A 20,510-nucleotide genomic window follows, 5' to 3' on the forward strand; every position below is an offset into this window, starting at 1 on the left:
GCTACTCAGAAACAATAACACACACGTTAGCGGTTTCTCAGAGTCTCTGAAGCCAGACTCCAAGCAGCAGGTTAAGGACCCCTGCCCCACAGGGAAAGACGCAGCTCTCTCCTGGGGAGGAGTGTGCAACGTGGCTGTTCTACCCACACTCGCCTGCCCCGGCCAGCTCACCTGCCCGGCCTGTCTTGCTCAGGTATTTCTTCATCCTGTGGTTGTAAGGGAACACTGAAGTGGTGGCCCCAATTTCTGCGCCCATGTTGCAGATTGTCGCCATGCCTGTGGAGAAACAGAACCTATGGGCTGTCTGGGTGGCAGGGCAAGGGTCTCACACCTGCTGGATGGGCACACACATCTTCACACCAGGGAGTTGCGTCATTTCTTCCCTCGCCCACAGAGCCACCTAGTGGTAGTGGGCAGACTCATTCCTTGAGGCCCAGTGAGAGAGGAGGGGAGGCCACAGGACCCGGAGCTCAGTGTCACCACCCCCCACCCCCTGCACAACCCACTCAGAGCAGCTGCTGGATACAGTGAAGAGGACACAAGATTCAGCCCCAACAAGACGCACTGTTCTAGTTCTGGGCCTGGCTGTCATGCTGAGCAGACCAGACAGGTGCCATGTACTGAAGGGTGACATGGCCAGACACTGCCCAGTTGGCTTGTTCAAAGTCTCCCTGGCTTGTTGACGGCCCAGGCATTGAGGCCAGTCACCAGGAGTGATGGGTAGGAAGGGGCCAGCTCCTACTTGTCTTGGAGATAACAGGCGGTAATCTCTAATCCAAGGGAAGAGAGTGGGACTCAAACTCCAGCCCAGGGAAGACGTGGGACTACAGCTGCTTCCCGCATGAAGTCCTGGCTCTAACTGCCCAGTCCCACTGCTGCCTCTGTCCTCTCTGGGATTCTTCTGGATCATTAAACATGGCCCGGTGCTATGGGCAGCGATAGGCTGGCTTACCCCCTAACTCTGTGGGGACACAGGGAAGTTACCTGCCTCCTTGAGGGGGTTCTCAATCTCTTCATCTGTTTAACGAGGGGCATGGACCAGACAATCTCTAAGGTTGTCTCCAATCTCTGCTCTACCTCTAAATGTCCATTCTAAGTCCCCAAACTGACTGGACAGAGATTCTCAGCGAAGGCCATTCACTGCTCTGCTGCTCAACTGCCCGCCAGCCCAGTGCAGGCTGAGGGCCACCCTCCTCACCAGTGCAGGAGATGGAGTCGACGCCGGGCCCATGGTACTCCACGATAGCACCCGTGCCGCCCTTCACTGTGAGGATGCCGGCCACCTTCAGGATCACATCTTTGGGGGAGCTCCAACCAGAGAGGGAGCCCGTCAGCTTCACACCAATCACCTGCACAGGAAGTAGGGCGAGATGGCCATTATAGGTCTTGTGTGTCGTGTGCCCTGTCCCATCCAGGAAATCGTAGAATCAACCTGCTGGCCTTCCCATTTCTGCTTATTTCCCCTGCCTCCCTCCCAATGAGATTTGAGTCTGACCTATTCCCTCTTCCCTTCTGGGCCCCACAGTCTCCCAGTCATCTGCACCAACCACGCCTGCAGCCAGCCCAGAATGAGTCTTTCCCTGCCCCTCACCTTGGGACACTTTAGCTCCCAGGGGATCCCAGCCATGACGTCCACTGCATCAGCACCCCCAACTCCAATGCAGATGCCCCCCAGGCCACCACCATTGGGGGTATGGGAGTCAGTGCCAATCAGAAGAACACCAGGGTATGCATAGTTTTCCAGAATAATCTGAAAAAGAATCCAAGATCTTAAGTTTAGAAGCCCATAACAGAAAATGGAGGTAGGGCCCAAAAGGGGTCTGCAAAACCGCCCCCACTGACACTGGCTACCCAGCCATGCCCAGCGGCTCCTCTAGGATGGGGCCTACTTAATTCAGGCCATCTTCAGTGTGGCTGAAAAGAGCCACAGTCTTGGGAGCCAGGCGGCCTGGGCTCATGAATAGCTCTGACAGTTCCTGCTATATGGCTTAAGGCCTGTAAATGTCTTCCTGTGCCTCAGTTTCCTTGTTTGTAGCATGGTAATCAAAACACCCACACCATCATGGCCCCAGAATATGGCAAGAACCAGGCCTGGGGCCTATCTCATGGGTGGACTGTCCACGGTATGGAGTGCACATACCTGGCTCCTTATCAGGGTGGACAATTCACTCATGAACTGGCTCCAGCCCCCGCAAGGTGCCTAAGGCAGAAGTACTGGGGACCCAGGGGAGCACGAAGTCATGAACTTTTCCCCTGCTCAGCTGAAAAGCACAGCTGTTGCACACTTTTGGGGCAAGAGGAAAAAGAAAAGCATGGGTGATGCCCGCTAACTGCAGCTCTGGGAGGTGGCTCTGAGAACTGAAGTGACTTGCTCAAGGAAAGATGATGACCTCTCATCGCCTGTCCTGTTTCACAGAGTTCCCTTCATAGAGGTGCTGCTCCCAGCTGGGGGCGAGCCTTTCCCCAAAACCAGTGGACAGGAAAAGGAGGAGAGCAGACGGTCAACACCCAAGTGCGGCACTGCCCCCCACCCGGAAAGCCCCACCACCTGCTAGTGGTTTGTGGGACCCTGGGCAAGTCACGTCACTTCTCCAAGCCTCAGTCTCCTCTTCAATAAAAAATAGCTGATGAGAATGCTCACCTCCCTGATCACTGGGATGACTAAATGAGATCATGTCTGTTAGAAGACCTGGCTGGGAAGAACAGGCCAACAGTGCTTAACCATTTCATTTCTCCAGTCCTCCCTCAGCCATGTATCATACAAAGATTTCACAGTAGTTAATCCCTAAAGCTCCTCAAGGTAATAAAAGCCTGATCCATTAAGACTGGACACACAGACTCATAGAATTTGGGGTGGTTCTATGTGGTACAGGCACAAGTGTGGTCCACATCCAGAAGGGAGTGGTTATGCAGACCTGAGGACCGCAGAAAATGTCATGATGGGCCGAGAGTGGCAGTTCATGCCTGTAATCCTAACACTCTGGGAGGCTGAGGCGGGAGGATCGCTCGAGGCCAGGAGTTCGAGATTAGCCTGAGCAAGAGCGAGACCCCATCTCTACCAAAAAATAGAAAGAAATTAACCGGACAACTAAAAATATATAGAAAAAATTAGCCAGGCATGGTGGCGCATGCCTGTAGTCCTAGCTACTTGGGAGGCTGAGGCAGTAGGATCACTTGAGCCCAGGAGTTTGAGGTTGCTGTGAGCTAGGCTGATGCCAGGGTATTCTAGCCCGGGCAACAGAGTGAGACTCTGTCTCAAAAAAAAAAAAAAAAAAAAAAGTCATGATGAAGCTGGTTGTGACAGTGACCTTATCAGTCTGTGAGTCTGGGCAGCTGGGAGGGAGAGTGGGGAAGAAGTCTATTTTAGGCTGGACTAACACCTATAACATAAAACTGGAAATTTAGGCATCTATCCACACAACACATGTACACTAAGGACCTACTCTGTACTGACCTGGCCCTGGGCACACAGCTAGAGAGGAATAAACAAGCCACAGTCCCTTGTCCCCATGGAGGACATGGTCCAGTGGAGAAAGCACACACTAGGAACATATGTGTAGGGACCCCACAGAGGACAACACAAGGGAGCCCCAGTCCTGGGCACGGGGAGGGCAGGGAGGCTTTACAAAGAAACCAACCTGAAAGCTGAATGTGGAGGAGGGTCTGTCAGGGCAGTCGAGGACAGAGCATTCGAGTCAGAGGGAAGGGGATTAAGGTTTGGTTTGGATATGGTGTATTACAACTGCTGATGTCCTGACATCAAAGAGGAAAGAAAAGTAAGGCTGCCCAGTGCTCACACAGTTCCTGGGAATTTTTTTTCCTTTTCTTTTTGAGACAGAGTCTCACTCTGTTGCCCAGGCTAGAGTGCGTCAGCCTACCTCACAGCAACCTCAAACTCCTGGGCTCAAGCGATCCTCCTGCCTCAGCCTCCCGAGTAGCTGAGACTACAGGCATACACCACCATGCCCGGCTAATTTTTTATTTTTATATATATATATATATATTTTTTTTTTAGTTGTCCATATAATTTCTTTCTATTTTTAGTATAAATGGGGTCTCACTCTTGCTCAGGCTAGTCTCAACTCCTGAGCTCAAACGATCCACCTGCCTTGGCCTCCCAGAATGCTAGGATTACAGGCATGAGCCACTGCACCCAGCCCACAATTTTCTTTTTAAAGGAACAAATACATCAGACTGTATGCTTGGCAGGTGGCCAGTGGCAGGTGTGAGCTGCCATCACTCCCAGCCCGAAACTTTGGCCCAGAAGCTACCAAAAAAAGCCCTGGGCATATTGTACTGAGGTGGAATAGGGGACAACTGGATTGAGGTGTCCTTCATAACAAGAAGCCAAGACTGGGACCACCTGACTCCCTAACCCTGCTGCAGAAAGGCTTTCTGGCCCCCACAGGCGACGTTGACCTGCCACTCCCAGGCAGCCCCTTCCTGGCAAGGACGATAGTTTGAAAGGGCAGAGCAGTGATCCATTGTTGGCTCTGGTTTCAGAGTGGGCAGTGCTGGGAGCCCATGCAGGGTCGGATTACAGCCTGACTCAGCTAGTCTTGACGGAGGCCTGGGCAGCGAGGCCTGGGATGGAGGTGGGGAGAAGGGTCACCTTGGAAAGGTGCAAAGCGGCAGGTTTCATATACACAGGACGGATGGTAAATGGACACATACAAACCAGATCATGGTCCTAAACAGTCATCTGGGATGACAGCAAAGCACCTACTTCCCCAGAGACACAGATACACACACATTTGTACTTCCAGAGACAAAACTGTCTACCAAAAGAAAATCCATTCTTGGGGAGACCCCAGAAGAACCCCTGGCTGACATGGCCATGTGACCTACAGTACCTCCATCCTTCAAAATATCATGAAGGGGCCAAAAAGAATCCGCAGAGTGCTCCATGCAGAGATGGGGAGAGCTCCTGGGGTGACAGAGGCTGCAGAGTGTGCACCAGTGCCTGGTGCCACAGCCTGGCTCCAAACTTCGCCAGTTGGGCATCTCTCAGCAAGGATATTAATGGCTGTGTGCCTCCACTTCCTCACTTGTAAGGTGTGGATAATAACACCACCTGCCTCACAGAGTCATGCTGAGCTCTGAGTAAGTTAATATCTTTGAAGTGCTAAGTCCAGTACCTGACACAGCGCATGCTCATTACACGTCAGCTAGTCATGCAACAAGGCCTGACACTTGTGGAGAAATAACACAGAAAATAATACGATGTTCTATGTTACAGTACATGGGACTATAGGAGCCGGAGTACACGCTGAGAAGAAGGTATCGAGAGAAACATGTCAACTTAAAATGCTGGCTACCTGGGTGGTTAAAAGTGATAATTTTAACTTCTTACCCGGAGAATGAGAATATATAACTTGACATAGTGAGGATTAAGTTAAAAACAAAGAAAGAAGAGCCTAAGAGCTGACTGAGATGCCATCTAGTTCCCCCTCAGCCCCCTGACCCCACAGGCCGAGAAGGTATTGCCTGGTCACCTTAGTGCAGCCTGGGCGCTGAGCCCTGCTTTACCTGGTGAATGATTCCAGATCCAGGCCTCCAGAAGCCCACACCATATTTGGCACCCGCAGTTGCCAGGAAATTATAAACTTCCTGGTTGATGTCCTATTGGAACAAATCAATAACCAGAGCATTAGTAACACGGTTGTGTCAGGGTGACCCTGCTGAGCCCTCCTCCCTCCATACCACCTCCCCTGTGACTCTGAAATCCTGGCACTGTGAAGACAGGCCCTCTTGGAGATCTTCTAAAAATAATTTCAAAAGGACAAGGATGTTGGCCCACAGTCTCAGCTGGCAGTCTCGGGGGGAGAGACACACGGGAACAGATAGAGCCCCAGTTCTATGACACCTGGCCAGGGGCATGGGTCTGGAACAAGTCCCTGCCCTGCCCTGGGTCTCAGTTTCCTTATCTGTAGAAGAAACTGGGCTAAATAATCGCCAAGGGTCCCTGTAGCACTCAAGTCCCCAGCCAAGGCCAGCAGTGAAGGAATGTGCCATGGCAGGATGGTCTGACCAGGCCAGGGTGTTGAGGGTGAGGGGAGGACTCTCACAGGGAAGCAGTGGGATCAGGCGGACATCCAGGTCCCCACGTGGGGCATTGCTTCTCTGCCTGAGCCTCGGATACCTAATCTGTAACCCCAGCTGATATCACTGAATACACACCATGGCAACTGCATCATGCTAAACATCCCTACAACCCATCCAGGGAGAGAGGACTGTCATCAAGTCCATTTTATAGATGCAAAAACAGAGGCTCAGAGGTAAAATAATTTGCTGGAGAAGCCAGAGGAGCCAGGGCTTCAAATCAGGCCTGTTTAAGCACAGAGCCCATGTGCTACACTCTAGTTTAAAATACAGCCGCATTCTTCTAAGGAGGAGAGCCTGGGACTACATCTATGAGAGCACCTAGACCAGGGCCTGAAACGCTGTAGGTGCTCAATACTTGGTAACATTTGACAGGCCCCAAATGAAAGGCTGTCAAATGGACCACGTTCTCAGTAGGAGGTTTCAACAAACACAATGATGGGATGAGCTGCAGCCACGCTGCCCATAAAGGATGATTCCCCGAGGGCAGGGAGGGCTCCACAACACAGCTGACATGAGGAAGACAGGGCATGTCTCTGGGCAAGTGAGACTGACCCCAGTGACAAAAAGGGTGGGGCCATGGTGGACTCTACGAAGTCCCAGAGGAGGAACTAAGAAATGAGACCTGCCAGCTTCTGGGCCTGGGAGCACTGTGCTTCATGGCAGAGAAGTGTCCCACTGTCAGCTCCCTCAGGCCTTTGATACAATACTTTTGAAACCACATTTCCCCCTTCATTTAAATTCCAGACCTACCATGTAACCTTCTGAGGGGCCATTTGGGTCCCCCAGGTAAATAAAAGAATGGCAGACAGGCTGGGCGCGGTGGCTCACGCCTGTAATCCTAGCACTCTGGGAGGCCGAGGCAGGAGGATTGCTTGAGGTCAGGAGTTCGAGACTAGTCTGAGCAAGAGTGAGACCCTGTCTCTACTAAAAATAGAAAGAAATGATTTGGACAGCTAAAAATATATATAGAAGAAAATTAGCTGGGCATGGTGGTGCATGCCTGTAGTCCCAGCTACTCGGGAGGCCGAGGCAGGAGGATCGCTTAAGCCCAAGAGTTTGAGGTTGCTGTGAGCTAGGCTGACGCCACGGCACTCTACCCTGGGCAAAAGAGCAAGACTCTATCTCAAAAAAAAAAAAAAAAAAAAAGAATGGCAGACAAAGAACTTGGGTTGCCAGAATTTGGGAAACAGTCTCTTTCCAATTAATAATTAATATACTGGCCTTTTCATTTACAAATCAGTCACTTACAAAATTGGTACAGAGGGCAGGATGCTGTGGTTGTGTCTGGGCGCACGTGCAGCGTGTGTCTGTGTTGGTGGCCCCAGAGCGGAGACGCAGAGTCTCGGCCTAAACTCAGCCTGCATCTCTCTCTGGCTGTGCGACCCTGGACAGGTCACTCTGCCTCTGTGGGCCCCAGCCAGAGGGACTCTTTACAAATACATGTAAAAATGACCATATCCTTCTCCTGCTTAACCCTCCTATGACTCCTAGGATGGTAACCACGGCTTTTCCCACAGCCCTCAAGGCCCTGCCTGGCCCGCCCCGCCCACCTCATACCACCCTCTCTTCCACACAGAACTCCAGCCCTACAGGCCCCTCTAAATTCTACCGAAGCATCAAGTTTCTTCCTGCCCTGGGACTTTTGCTTATGTTCTTTTTAGAATGTTTTTCCTCCAGTTAACATCAACTTATCTGTTCAAGTTTCAGCTTATATGTCACATCCTGAAATAGGCTGTCCCTTTCTCCTCAAAACCTAAATCAGATGTCTGGCTTATACTCTCTCCTGCACTTTCCCCTCCTAACACATACAAATTTGCAGCTTCCCACCCTGTGCTTGTTGAGCATCCATCTCCCTACTAGGTCCATGAATGCAGGCCCCTCTGTCTTGCTCACATCAACTCCAGCACCCAGCGCATACAGAACACTCCATAAGCACTTGTTGAGTAAGTGAGGAAATTAGCTCTGAAATGCCACGATTCTGTGAATCTCATCTCCAGAAGGCAGATCCACAAAGCAAGGAGAGGGCCAGCCCCCGAAAGCAGTGGCCACAGTGGGCAGTGGGCCCCAGGGCTGACGAGGACCCAGGTTCCTAGCCGTGTGCAGCTCCGGCACTGCAAGAACTCCCACAACTTTGCCTCCACTGCTGTTGCGAAAATGGAAACCGCCGGCCAACAGGCAGGACTCTTTCAGTGGAGTGGGAAGGAGACACTGTGTAGCCAGGACACACAGCAGTGGGCCAGGGTGGGAAGAAAGGGCTCAAATGGGAAAGCTGCCCTGAGTGTTTCCCATGGGTCTGAGAGGCTCTTGGAGCCATGCCAACTCTGGGAGCCGAAGTGCTTTCAATCGCTGCCCACTCTGTGCCAGCCGGGCTGCAGCCTGCCAACATTCAGCTCTCGCCAACAACCCTCCCCTTGAGGGGCGCCCACTCCCACTGCAGGGGGCAGAGAGCGGGGAGGCCCAGAGCTGGGAGGGAGAGGCCTGCTGTTGCCGAGAGTGGGCACAAAGGTACCGTAAGCCAAGCCTGGGAGGAGGAGCAGGGATTTGGTTTCATGAGGAAGGTGGGGGAAATCTAGGGAGACACTCTTCAGCTCAGCATACAGCCACCTCCATCCAGTCAAGCAAAACTCACGCCAGCAGAAGGGCCCCCAAAGGCGGCCACTCAGTGGAGTGGGAGTGGGGATCAGGTCCAGCGCTAATCATGCCCTCACGTAGTTCTGGAACTCAACTGTACAGTGCCTTGGCCGCCTCAGATTTAGGACTGTGACACTGTCTGGCCTACCTTCCCGACAGGGCCAGATGAGCGGGAGTGAGTGCACGTGTGACGCTGCAAAGCTGTGCTAAGAAGTGCCCCCACTGCCTGGGCAGAAAGGGAAACCCGCACTGGCCTCTCCAGGGCAATGGCAGTGTGTATCGGCACCTGGTATCTGCCCTGTTTTTCTAATGTAACAAGGAAAGGACCTTTAGTGTAGTAAGATTAACGATTATTTTTATTTTCTTTAGGCTTTCTCCATATTTTTTAACAACTTCAAAATGAGCAAATGGTAATTAGAAAAAAGCAAAAACAAGTTTTAAAAGCAGACTAAACCAAAAGGCCTATTAGAATTTGGAGGTGATGCCCTGATTTGCCCTCCTGTGAGGGCTGTGTCTCTCATCCCATGTCACACCCACCCATCCACCCTCAATGCCACCTTCAGCTCACCTTGGCCCGGCGCAGGTCTTTCTCGCCCCCGACCTGGGCCTCAATCAGATGGTCACAGTGGATGGTGGATGGCACGGCCACCTTGGGCAGCCCACTGCTGATAAACTGCAGCATGGCCATCTGGGCCGTAGCATCCTGCATGGCCACGCGGTCCGGCCGCAGCCGCAGGTATGTCTTGCCTCGCTCGATTTCCTGGTTGGCCGGGTCATCCAGGTGTCCATACACGATCTTCTCTGAGAGGGTCAGAGGCCGGTTCAGTCTGGGGGGAGAAGGGTGAGAGGTACCCTGGTACTAGCTGCACCCCTCCTGCCCATCCACAGTCTCTCCCTTTCAGTGCACATGGCAACCGTGACAGTGGTCAGGGAAAGGGCGCCTATACTTAGGACCTCGAGTTCCACTCGGGTGCGGATGGCTCGGTCCTGCTCATGGTGGTACTTCCAGCACATGGCGTAGCGCCTGGCGCTCATTAGGTGCTCCAAAATTACTTGATGAGTAAGTGAATGATAACATTACAAGAGGTGACAGGGCTGATTTTTTCAAAGGATGTTTGCTTTCCCAGTATATTAGTTGTTATCATCTAATAAGCACCTATAACGTATATACCTCATCATTTAATCTTCATTATATTCTTGTCATTTAATAAAACAACTAAGAGAGAACAGGCTCAGCAGAGTGATGTTTATGGCTCAAGTCTGTAGCTAGTCTCCCCTTGGATCCTCGACTTCTCTCTGTGCCCTCAGCCTCACTAAGACACACAGGATCAGTACCCACATCCCCGTCACCCAATCTGACCCTCCCGCCACATGTAGCCCTCCACTTCGATTGTCCCACTAGAAGCCCTGGCTCCCACCCCACTGAGATGGGTGTGGCTGTCAGCTCTCAAGAACTGAAACCCAGTCACTGCCTCCAGCCTCTCACTGGTCCTCCTCTTCCCATTTCTTTCTAGACCCTTCCCTTCTTCATCAGGGCCAAAATGGCAGGCTAAGCCTGGCCCTTACAGGGGGTGCAGCCCCTGCCAGGACTCCACTGCCTCCTCCTCACCAGCCTCCACTCATCTAGACTGAGCTCTGTGAAGGGCCACTCCTCCCACCCTGCTCCTAGCTAACCCCCTGCTGCTGCCCACGCAGCCTGGCCACCCACACAACGGGGCAGCTGCCCCTTGCCCGCCACCAGCACGGCCCCCATTCTCAGAGCGTAGGCCAAACTCAAGACCTCCTAGGAAGGAGCAGAGTTCCACCTACACCCAACAGGCTATGCTCTACTGCTCGAGGCCAAGAAAAAAAAGCATCAGACTGGGAGTCCGAAGCTCTGGGTATAAGCCTGACCCTATTACTAAACCCACCGTGTAACCGGATAAGCAACTGCTCTCGGGAGCTCCGCCAACCCAGCTCTAAAGTCCACCACTTCACTGGAACGCAGTAACAGTCTGCACTTACACAGGACTTGGTTTTTAAACAGCTTTACTGAAGTACAATTGCACATATTTAAAGCACACAATTTGGTAAGTCTGGACACAGTATACACCAGTGACAACGGCACCCACCATCGAGATACTGAACATATTCATCTCCCCCCAAAAAGTTTTCTCCTGCCCCTTGGTAAATCCTCCCTCCCACCCCACACCCTGGCCACCACTGATCTGCTTTCTGTCACTACAGATTAGTGTCACCGTAGCATTTTACTTTTAGCTCCGCATTGTCCTAACCACTTTCATATATGTAACTCATTTTATCCTCACAACACAGATGACAAAGCTGCAGCACAGAGAGGTGAAGCGGCTCACTCCTAGATCACAAAGCCAGTGAGTGGCAAAGCTGGACCACAAGGAGCCAGCAGCGTGGCTCTACTGGCTGCGCCTTCTCTTAACCCACGCCTTCTCTCCACATTCGGACACTTAGAACAGGGCCCTGCACACAGCATGCAATTATCATTATTGTTATTACCAATATGACTCTGCTGGAAAAGTAGAGAAACTGCCTTCTGCCAGCCCCTCACCCCCAAGTTTACCTAACCCCTCGAAAGTAAGAGTTCCCTAAGGCAATGGCTCTCAGGGTAACAGCAGATCAACTGGCCATTCTGAGAATCTCTCTAGTTCTGCCCTGGTGAGAACCCTAAATAAAAATAGGACTAGCCGGAGGTATAGCCTGCCCTGTTTGTAGCAGCAACTCCAAGGCTGGTGTATAGGCGATGATTCACCGCGCAGAGCACAGCCCCTCTTTCTGGGACCCAGGGAAGACAAAAAATGGCACATGGGCTTAAAAATCCAAGACCTTGAAAGCATTTGCCTGAAGTTGTATAAAAAAGCTGATAATGACAAAGCCTAAGGATTGGTTCTTTATCACATTTCCTTGAAGATTAACTGAGGGCGGCAAAATAGGTTTCCAAAGTCCATCTGTCCCTCTGTGGTTCTGGATGATATAGACCCAGTTCCCCAGAATAGAGAATCAGACCCCTTCTGTCACAGACACAGGGTGAAAGAGGAGTCCTCCACCAAATCCCTTGACCTTCTAAAAAATTGTTTAGAATAGAAGTCATTTTAGAATAGCCTCACCTCTACCTTCGTTCTCTTTGTCAGGGTTTCTCAACCATGGCTCTAATGACCATGTGACCAGATGATTTTTTTTTTTTTAAGACATGGTCTCACTCTGTGCCCTAGGTTAGAGTGCAGTGGTGTCATCACAGCTCACTGCAACATCAAACTCGCTCAAGCGATTCTCCCACCTCAGCCTCCCAGAGTGCTGGGATTACAAGTGTGAGCCACCACACCCGGCCTCAGATGATTCTTTTGTTGTGGGGCTGATCTCCCAGTGCCTTAAAGGGCATTTTTTTGTTGGTAAGCAAAAACTAAATGGCAAGTAATACTCTTTTGTCAAGTTATCTCAAAGCAAACCTCTATGTTAGCTCTCCTTCCATGCCCAATAGAAGAGCAACGTGGAAGTGTTTGCAGATTAAAGGAAAATCCATCATTTTTCCAATGAGCCATGGTCTGAGAGCTCCAAGAATAAACAAAATACTGTTTCCTGGGAAACAAGTATTTGTACAAGGTCCTATGTTGATGAGGACAGTGGTTCTTAGTCCTGACTACACTTCAGAATCAGCTGGGGAACTGGCCAGTACTTCTCACATTTTGACATACACACAAGACCCTGGGGATCCTGTTAAATGGCAAGTTCAGACTCAGTGAGTCTGGGGTAGGGTCTGAGACTCTGCAATTCTAACAAGCTCCTAAGTGATGACAATGCTGCTGCTCAGGGACCACATTTTGAATAGCAAGGCCTAGACCACTTGCACCAGAATCGACAGGAGTGGGGCCAAGGGAGGGTCATTTTAAAAGCTTGCCAGGGGATACTAACGTGTAGCCTGGATGAAACCCACAAGAACGCCAGACAAACACTGGGAGGCTGGTCACATGGTCATTAGAGCCATGGATGAGAAACCCTGGGCTTGAGTTTAGGGCCAACCACTCAATAGATGCATGACCCTAGACAGGGTATTTCCCCATCTGACACTCAATTTCGTTATCTGCAAAGAGGACAGAGTTTCAACAACCACCTACAGGCGTTGTTGAGTAGAACAGAAATAATGCATAGGCCAAACTGGACAACTGGGTAGCTACTATTAATATGCCTGTCCTTGAGGACCAGTTAACAGGTTCTTACTATAACTAGGTGATGCTATGCTACAGGCTGTTGGAGATTAAGACAGTCCCTACCCTTAAAACTGAAGTGAGGATACCACTAAATAGGAAGCCAAGTGGTGAGAAGGGGGAGCATGGGATAGTGGTTATATCCCTGGATGAGGACACAGAGACAAGGTACCACCACTCACGCACCGAGTGGCCTTGGGCAGGTTGCTTCTCCACCTGAGGCTCGGCTGTACAATGGTACACTCACAACTGCTCCTCCCAGGTTTACAACCGTCAGTATCAAAGAAGCCACCAGGTAGGCAAGGGCATAGCCTTGTCCACAGTGGTTCAAGTTCCAAGGGCAGTGCCAGCTGGTGTGTACTGCCAGCCCCCATTTCTCATCCTCCTGTGTGGCACCTTATTCATCCTTCTGGTGGCAGCATCTAGCCCAGGACCTGGCACACAGGACAGCAGGGCAAGGCTGACCATTGATTTTACCACGTGAGGAAAACGAGGCCCAGGAAAAAGACATGCTGAAGATCCCACCTTAGTTTTCCTCTGAGTCTCAGACCTGAGCTCTCCTCTGGGCCTGTGCACTTTAGAGGAAATACAAAGGATTCTCCAGCCATTGTGCCTGACAGTTCCCAGACGGCTGGCCCAGGCTCAGGAGCCTCCCCTGAAAAGGTTGGGAGGTTCAGATCACAGCACAAAAGTGCACCTGAGACCTTGGTGTAGCTCATTTGGAGGCTTCTTGATAACACAGATTATTCCTTGGCAGACAAGGCAGGGGCTCCAGCACCGATCCAGAATGCCTTTCCTCAGCAGGGACCTTTATGCCCTGAATACCTTAACCCTGCCACCATCATGAACCATCCTTCCCCAAACACCTCCTAGGTTGCCTGAAAGGGAGCAGAAGCAGCATCTTTAGTAGTCACCACAAGCTGCCACTTGCAGCCTTACCTTTTGCGAATGATGTTAATGTTCTTCTCTAACAAGTCATAGCGGATGTACTCAGTAGGCTCAAAGTGGCTCATGGCCACCTTGGCCCGTTGGCACAGGACTGAGGCCACATGATACTGCCGCACACCCAGGGCTTTCTGCAAGGAGAGAGACAATGGCAACTGTCAATGCAGTACTTAGGGGAGTCCATCTTTTTCACTATACTGAGGACAGCTCATTATGGTAAAAAAAAAAAATCGAGGAATTAAAATGTCAAACACTGTTCAGTGCCTGCAGCCTCAGCTTCCTCATCTGCAGCACAGAAATGACATAGCAGTCACAAAAAACACAGCCTGGGATAGAAGAAAATGTGCAAAGGATTTATAGGCAGAATTGCTGGGATCAAAGTCAAGTTCTACCATGTAAGTTGTATAAATGTAAGAAAATCCCCCATTGTCTAAGTCCCAGAAGAGATAGGAAATGAGGCTATAACCAGCTCTAGAGATCATACGGGGGTACCGAGAAGGTTAAATGAGACCATCTGTGGAAGCTCTCATTAAGCTGTAAAGCACTACCCAAATCATAGCTACTATTCTATCTACACTGTAAGTTCCTTGAGGGTTGAGATCAAGCTTTATTTATCTCTGTATCTGCACTACCTGGCGCATACTAGAGATTAAATATTTGCTGAATAGGCGAAAGAATGAATGAGGAAAACCCCGTGCATGAGCTTTGGATGTTGATCCCTTCAAAGGGTGGTGCCTAATTCCCCACTCCTTTCCTGTGTGGTGGCCTTATCAACTTACTGCCAATGATGACAAGCTATGCTATGTGACTTTGAGACTAGGTCATAAAAAGGGCCACTTCTGCCTGGCTGGCTCCTTCTCTTGGATTGCTCCAGGGAAAGACAGTCACCATGTCGTTAAGCAGTCCTGGGAGAGGCTGACCTGGAGACGAACAGAGGCCTCTTACTAATAACCAGTGCCACCTTGCAAGCAAACGTTCCAGCCACAACCCAAGCCTTCAGCTACCTGCAGCCCTGGCTGATACCTCAACTGTAACTTCTTCAGCAATCCCAAGCCAGAACCACCTAGCCAAGCCACTCCCAAATTCCTAGCTCTCAGAAACTGTGAAAGATAAATGCTTATTGTTGTTTTAAGCCTCTAAGTTTGAGAGCAATTTGTTATGACACAATAGGTATATGATTGTTATGATGGGGGTCTGTGTTAGCTAATTTTAAACCATGGATGACAGCCTTCACAGGGTACATTGTGACCAGGGAAGAAGAAATGAATCCAAAGAAATGACAGCAGGAAAGGAAAAGCTGCTTCCCTTCCAGGTGGTTGCTGTTCTCCATTTAGAGGGTCATATACTTGGGTAAGGGAAGGGGCAAAGCTGAAGCCACTCCCCCAGGCTCCCTTCTTTGTGTCACCTGAATATGTAAATCAAAACCCTGCTAACTTCAGCATCTGAACCCACTGTGGGTCCACAGTTGCCATTCCCTGTTCCCTGGAGTAAGAACAGGCCACATTCTGAAACAGCACCCCCAGCCATCATCCACCCTAACCTACCGTGGCAGGGGTGACCTCCCCAGGGCAGACTTCCCATCCACTTGCCCCCCAGCTCAAACCCCACCAATGACATATCGAAGGACTTTCAACAGTGCCAGCGCAGAGAAGAACACAGCACATTTCAGCTGCAGCAGTAACTACCACCCCTGCGACAGGGGGAGGAGCCCAGTGCAGAGGGGTGGAGTGGCAATGACCTTGGGTTTAAGACTGGCCCCACTACTTACTAACTGGTCTTGACAATTTAACCTCTCTAAGCACTCACTTCCTCAGAGAGCTACTGTGAAGATGAGGAAAGATTACATAAAGTACTGAGTATGGTTTCTACTATTACTATTACCATTGTGCATTTATGTAAACATACAGCCCCCTCTGGGTTCTTTACACCAACAAGAAATCACACAAGCTGTTCTGCATCTCACCTTTTCACATATTAACATATCTTAGACATCTTTCCAATGTCTACATACAGATCTATTTCTTTATTTTTACAAATTAACTGCCTTAAGCTTGTTTCCTTAGAAATAAAAACAAGTGCCAGGTGCAGTGGCTCACACCTATAATGCCAGCACTTTGGGAGGCCAAGGTGGGAGGATCTTTGAGCTCAGGAGTTCGAGACCAGCCTGGGCAACACAGCAATACCTTGTCTCTACAAAAAAAAAAAATTTTTTTTTTAAATTAGCTGGGTGTGGTGCCACGGTCTATAGTCCTAGCTACTTAGGAGGCTAAGGAAGGAGGATCACTTGAGCCCAGGAGTTGGAGGCTGCAGTGAACTGTGATCACACCACTGTACTCTAGCCTGGGAAACAGAGTAAGACCCTGTCTCTACAAAAAATAAAATAAGCAAACTATGGACTATATATCAATACCTTTTTAGGTAAAAACAGGCTTAAGAAATAATGCTGATTGGGGGGAAAATAGGACAAAATATGTTGATACAGAACACAACTTATGGATAAACAAAGAATATTTATGGAGTACCTATTTTGAGACAGGCATGGTGCTAATCACCTCAAATATGTTTTATCATCTAATCTTCACAGCCACCCAGTGAAGCAGCTGCTATGATTATCCTATTTTCCCAGAGAAGACACTGGGGCTTGCATGGGGGATGAATGACCAAGGCCACATGGTAGCAAACGGGACTCAAACTAAGTCAGACTGACCCACTTGCCTGCTGCTGTCCCAGGCAAGTCACTTAACTCCCTAAGCCTCTCCCCAAACAGATAAACTTCATAGTGTTAGAAACAAATGAAATCACCTACGTGCTTCATCCTTAATCACAATACTGTTCTGGTTTCCAATTATGTGAAAGTGTCTGTTCATAACAACCAGCACTGTCCAATAGTGTTAGAAACAAATGAAATCACCTACGTGCTTCATCCTTAATCACAATACTGTTCTGGTTTCCAATTATGTGAAAGTGTCTGTTCATAACAACCAGCACTGTCCAAGAGGACTCTCTGCCACAATATGTTCTAGATCTGCACTGTCCAATATGGCAGCCACCAGGCATGTGTAAAATGTGGCCAGTGGAAACGGAGTTTTTGGTGTTAGTGAACTGTAATTAAATCTAAACTGCTACATTAGACAGCTCAAGTTTATTCATTAATAAGGATGGAACACTCACTATCTGTTAAACTCAACAAAAAAGTAAAAGGTATTGGCTTGGCTTTGAGGCTTTAGGCAACTCACCTAACTTCTTGGGGGCCTCAGCTTTTCACACCTGCACAGGAAAAATCTCAGCCTTGCTTCACAGCAGTACTGTGAGAGGTTTAAAAATGCATGAGATGTCATGTGTACACTCTGAAGAGCTCGGCCATATTAGTACGTTTATCCTGTAGACAACTTAAAAGGCAAGGCCACCATGTGCTATGGTCTGTCTGAATGTGTCTCCCAAAGTTCACGTGCTGGAAACTTAATCCCCAATGCAGCAGTGTTGAAAGGTGATTGGGTCATGAGGGCTTTGCCCAGATTAATGCTGTTATTGCAGGAGTGGGTTAGTTATCAGGGGAGTGGGTTCCATCCCCTTTCCTCCCTTCTCTCTCGCATGCTCTTGCCCTTCCACCTTCTGCCACAGGATAACAGTGCCCGATGGCCCTCACCAGATGTGGGCCCCTCGATCTTGGACTTCCCAGCCTCCAGAACTATAAGAAATAAATGTCTTTTGGCCAGGCGCAGTGGCTCACACCTGTAATCCTAGCAATCTGGGAGGCCAAGGAGGGAGGATCACTTGAAGTCAGGAGTTTGAGATTGCTGTGAGCTAGGCTAATGTCATGGTACTTTCTAGCCCAGGCAACAGAGCAAGACTTTGTCTCAAAAAAAAAAAAATAAATAAAAATAAATGTCTTTTCTTTATATTAATAAATTACCCAGTATATGGTATTGTTTTAGCAACACAAAATGGATTAAGACACTAAGTATTGTTCATTCATGGGCCACTTACCTCTCATATGTAAAAAAACAACTAGATATGAGTGCCCAACCCCTACTTTTAGAATAAAAAACAATTACTTATTAAGCACCTGCTCTGTGCCAAGCACCTTCTGTGACTATTTTGAATTCCCACTATAACAGCACAAGGTAACTACCACTCCTGTCTCACAGATGTGGGAACTGATGATCAGGGAGTTAAGTCAGAACTCGTATACCCTGGAATGGAAAGCATGAATAAATAAATAAATTTTAAAAAGTAAAAAAGAAAATAAAATATTTTATAAATTAAAAAAAAAAAGAAACAAAAGAAAAAGAAAAACAGAACTCATATACCTGGTATGCAGTGAATCCAGCATACAAGCTGAGATCTCTCTCTTTCCGAGAGGGACCACTTCTCCTGGACTGTGTGCTACCTCTAGATGCCAGGCCAGTCCTTCTTACCTCACATAGCCCACCCTTTCCCAGTACAGTGTGATAGTTCGGACTGAAGAACTGTAGTCAGATTGCCCAACCCAGCTCTACCACTTACCTGCCGTGACCACAGGCAAGTTATTTAACCTCCCCCAACCTTAGTTTTGCCATAAAGAAAATAAACTTAATAGTGTTAATATGAAATGAGATAAACTACATCAAGTGCTTGGCACAGGACCTGTTCATAGTGTAAGTGCTCAGTATGTGTTATACAGTATCATTTTCCTTCATAGAGGAGATACATGCAAAACTAGAAGTATTCAGCTGTGTTCCTTCTCTGGATACTGCCTGAACCAACATGCCTCTTCTTGTTTTTCTTACTGCAAACAAAGCTCTAAAGGACCTTTTGGTTGATTAGCATTTTTCAGAAGACTCAGCTCATCTGGCCCCCTTCGGCTGTATTCCAGTTGCTCTGTAGTATTTCTCCTTGGTTACTTGCCCTCCTTCTAACTTTGAATGAGTCATTCCAAAACTCCAAGCTGATTTATTTAGGCGCCTCTCTTTCTTCTCCCCTTTAGATCATTGGTAATTTGTTAGAATTTGCCTTAGAAAGACTCCCATCCCACTGAAACCCCTCTGCTTATGGGGCCCCAGCAGTGGTATCTCATTATTTAGTCTCTGAATAATTCAGAATGTGCCTTCCTCAAGGGCACCGAACATGATGAACTTCCTTGGCCAGTACAAATTCTAAAGGGACCTGCCACAGGGCCTTTGCACATGCTGTTTCTTCTGCTTAAAATGTTCTCTGCCTACCCCTATTCTCAAAATGCCCTTTGTCTAGGGAATGTCCATAGATCCTTCAAACTCCAAATAAATTTCACTTTCTCAGGGAATCCATACTACAATCAGAACCTCCTAATACATATGCCATTTAACCTCTCCCTGACATTCACTCATGAGATGATGTCTGTCTCCACTAGTCTGTAAGCTCCCATGGGGAGGACTGTCTGTTTATTCATAACTAAACTCCTCGTGCCTAAACACCACACAAGATGTGCTACATAAATACCAATTAGTTAAACCAAGGAATGTTGCTTCTACTTTACCAATCAGCTCTTCCTTATTGAGCAGGGTTAAATAAACAATCAGTTAACCTTGTATGAGCAAACAGTTAATAAGACAAATCAATAATTTACCAGTCTTAGATGCCTTTGGTTAGACCGTAAAGAGGTCTAACATTTTTGAAAGACAATTAGGCAATATCTATTAAAATGAAAATGTCTGTACCTTTGACCAGCTTTTCCTCTTCCAGAAAGCTATCTTATTAAAATATTCAAATAAATGAGACAGGCAAGCATGTCTCATGAGACAGGCAGCACTGCTTTTAAGAGAACAGCCCAATTGTCCATAAATAGGGCACTGATTGAATAAATTCTGGCTCATCCACCATGGGATGCCATTCTACAGCTGTTTAAAAAGAAGATAGTGGTAATGATTGCACAACATTATGAATGTAATTAATGCCACTCGACTGAATACTATAAAATGGTAAAAATGTCAAATTTTATGATATATTTGACCAAAGTTTAAAAAAAACAGGATAGATCAAAGTTTACTAGCAGGAAAAACCTCCATGATATACTCAATGAAAATATGTAGCAAAACAGTATGAGCCCATTTCTGCATAAATAATAGTAATCAACAAATGTAAATATGTTTAGGAAAAAAATAAAATGACATCCCTAACTGTTCCCAGCAATTATCTCTGTGAATTAGAATTACAGGTACTTTTACTTTCTATGCTGTGTACTTCTGCAACTTTTAAACGTTGCATGATATATGTAAGTTTCTTTTGTAATCAGGAAAAAGAAAGAATGAACCAGGCAAATAGGTACAAAAAAGCATGCTAACTGAAGTATAAGAGCAACATACTTGTTTAGTGGTAATTTGACAATAATCAAAAGTTTTTTGTTTTTTTAAAATGTGCAAACCTTTTGTTTCAGCAAGTTAACTTACAGGAAATTATTACTAAGGAAAAGGGAAAAAAATGTACCTTCACTATAGCTGGATCTGTTTACCACTACTTTAACCCAGGATCAAACTTAGCATCACCAGTAACAAGACCAACTTGACAATAGTGGCTCCTGGTTGCACAGCATCACCTATGAAGAATTCTTGCCAAAAATGTTCAACCTGAACCTAAGCAAGCTTTGGGATCTTACATCCA

General features: G+C 48.1%; 1 protein-coding gene across 1 annotated transcript in view; it reads right to left on the reverse strand.

Moving 5' to 3' along the window:
* Positions 1 to 20,510, reverse strand: part of ACO2 (aconitase 2) — a 47,019-nt gene that overhangs the window by 10,016 nt on the left and 16,493 nt on the right. Inside the window, exons 2-7 of the mRNA XM_045554808.1 lie at positions 13,890 to 14,026; positions 9,305 to 9,563; positions 5,530 to 5,622; positions 1,592 to 1,750; positions 1,199 to 1,349; positions 172 to 276 (exon numbers count right to left, since the gene is read on the reverse strand). Of these exons, the coding sequence (XP_045410764.1) occupies positions 172 to 276; positions 1,199 to 1,349; positions 1,592 to 1,750; positions 5,530 to 5,622; positions 9,305 to 9,563; positions 13,890 to 14,026 (904 nt within the window). The remainder of the gene's footprint in view (positions 1 to 171; positions 277 to 1,198; positions 1,350 to 1,591; positions 1,751 to 5,529; positions 5,623 to 9,304; positions 9,564 to 13,889; positions 14,027 to 20,510) is intronic.

This window comes from Lemur catta, chromosome 6, assembly GCF_020740605.2.
Source record: "Lemur catta isolate mLemCat1 chromosome 6, mLemCat1.pri, whole genome shotgun sequence".
In the NCBI taxonomy this organism is placed as follows: Eukaryota; Metazoa; Chordata; class Mammalia; order Primates; family Lemuridae; genus Lemur; species Lemur catta.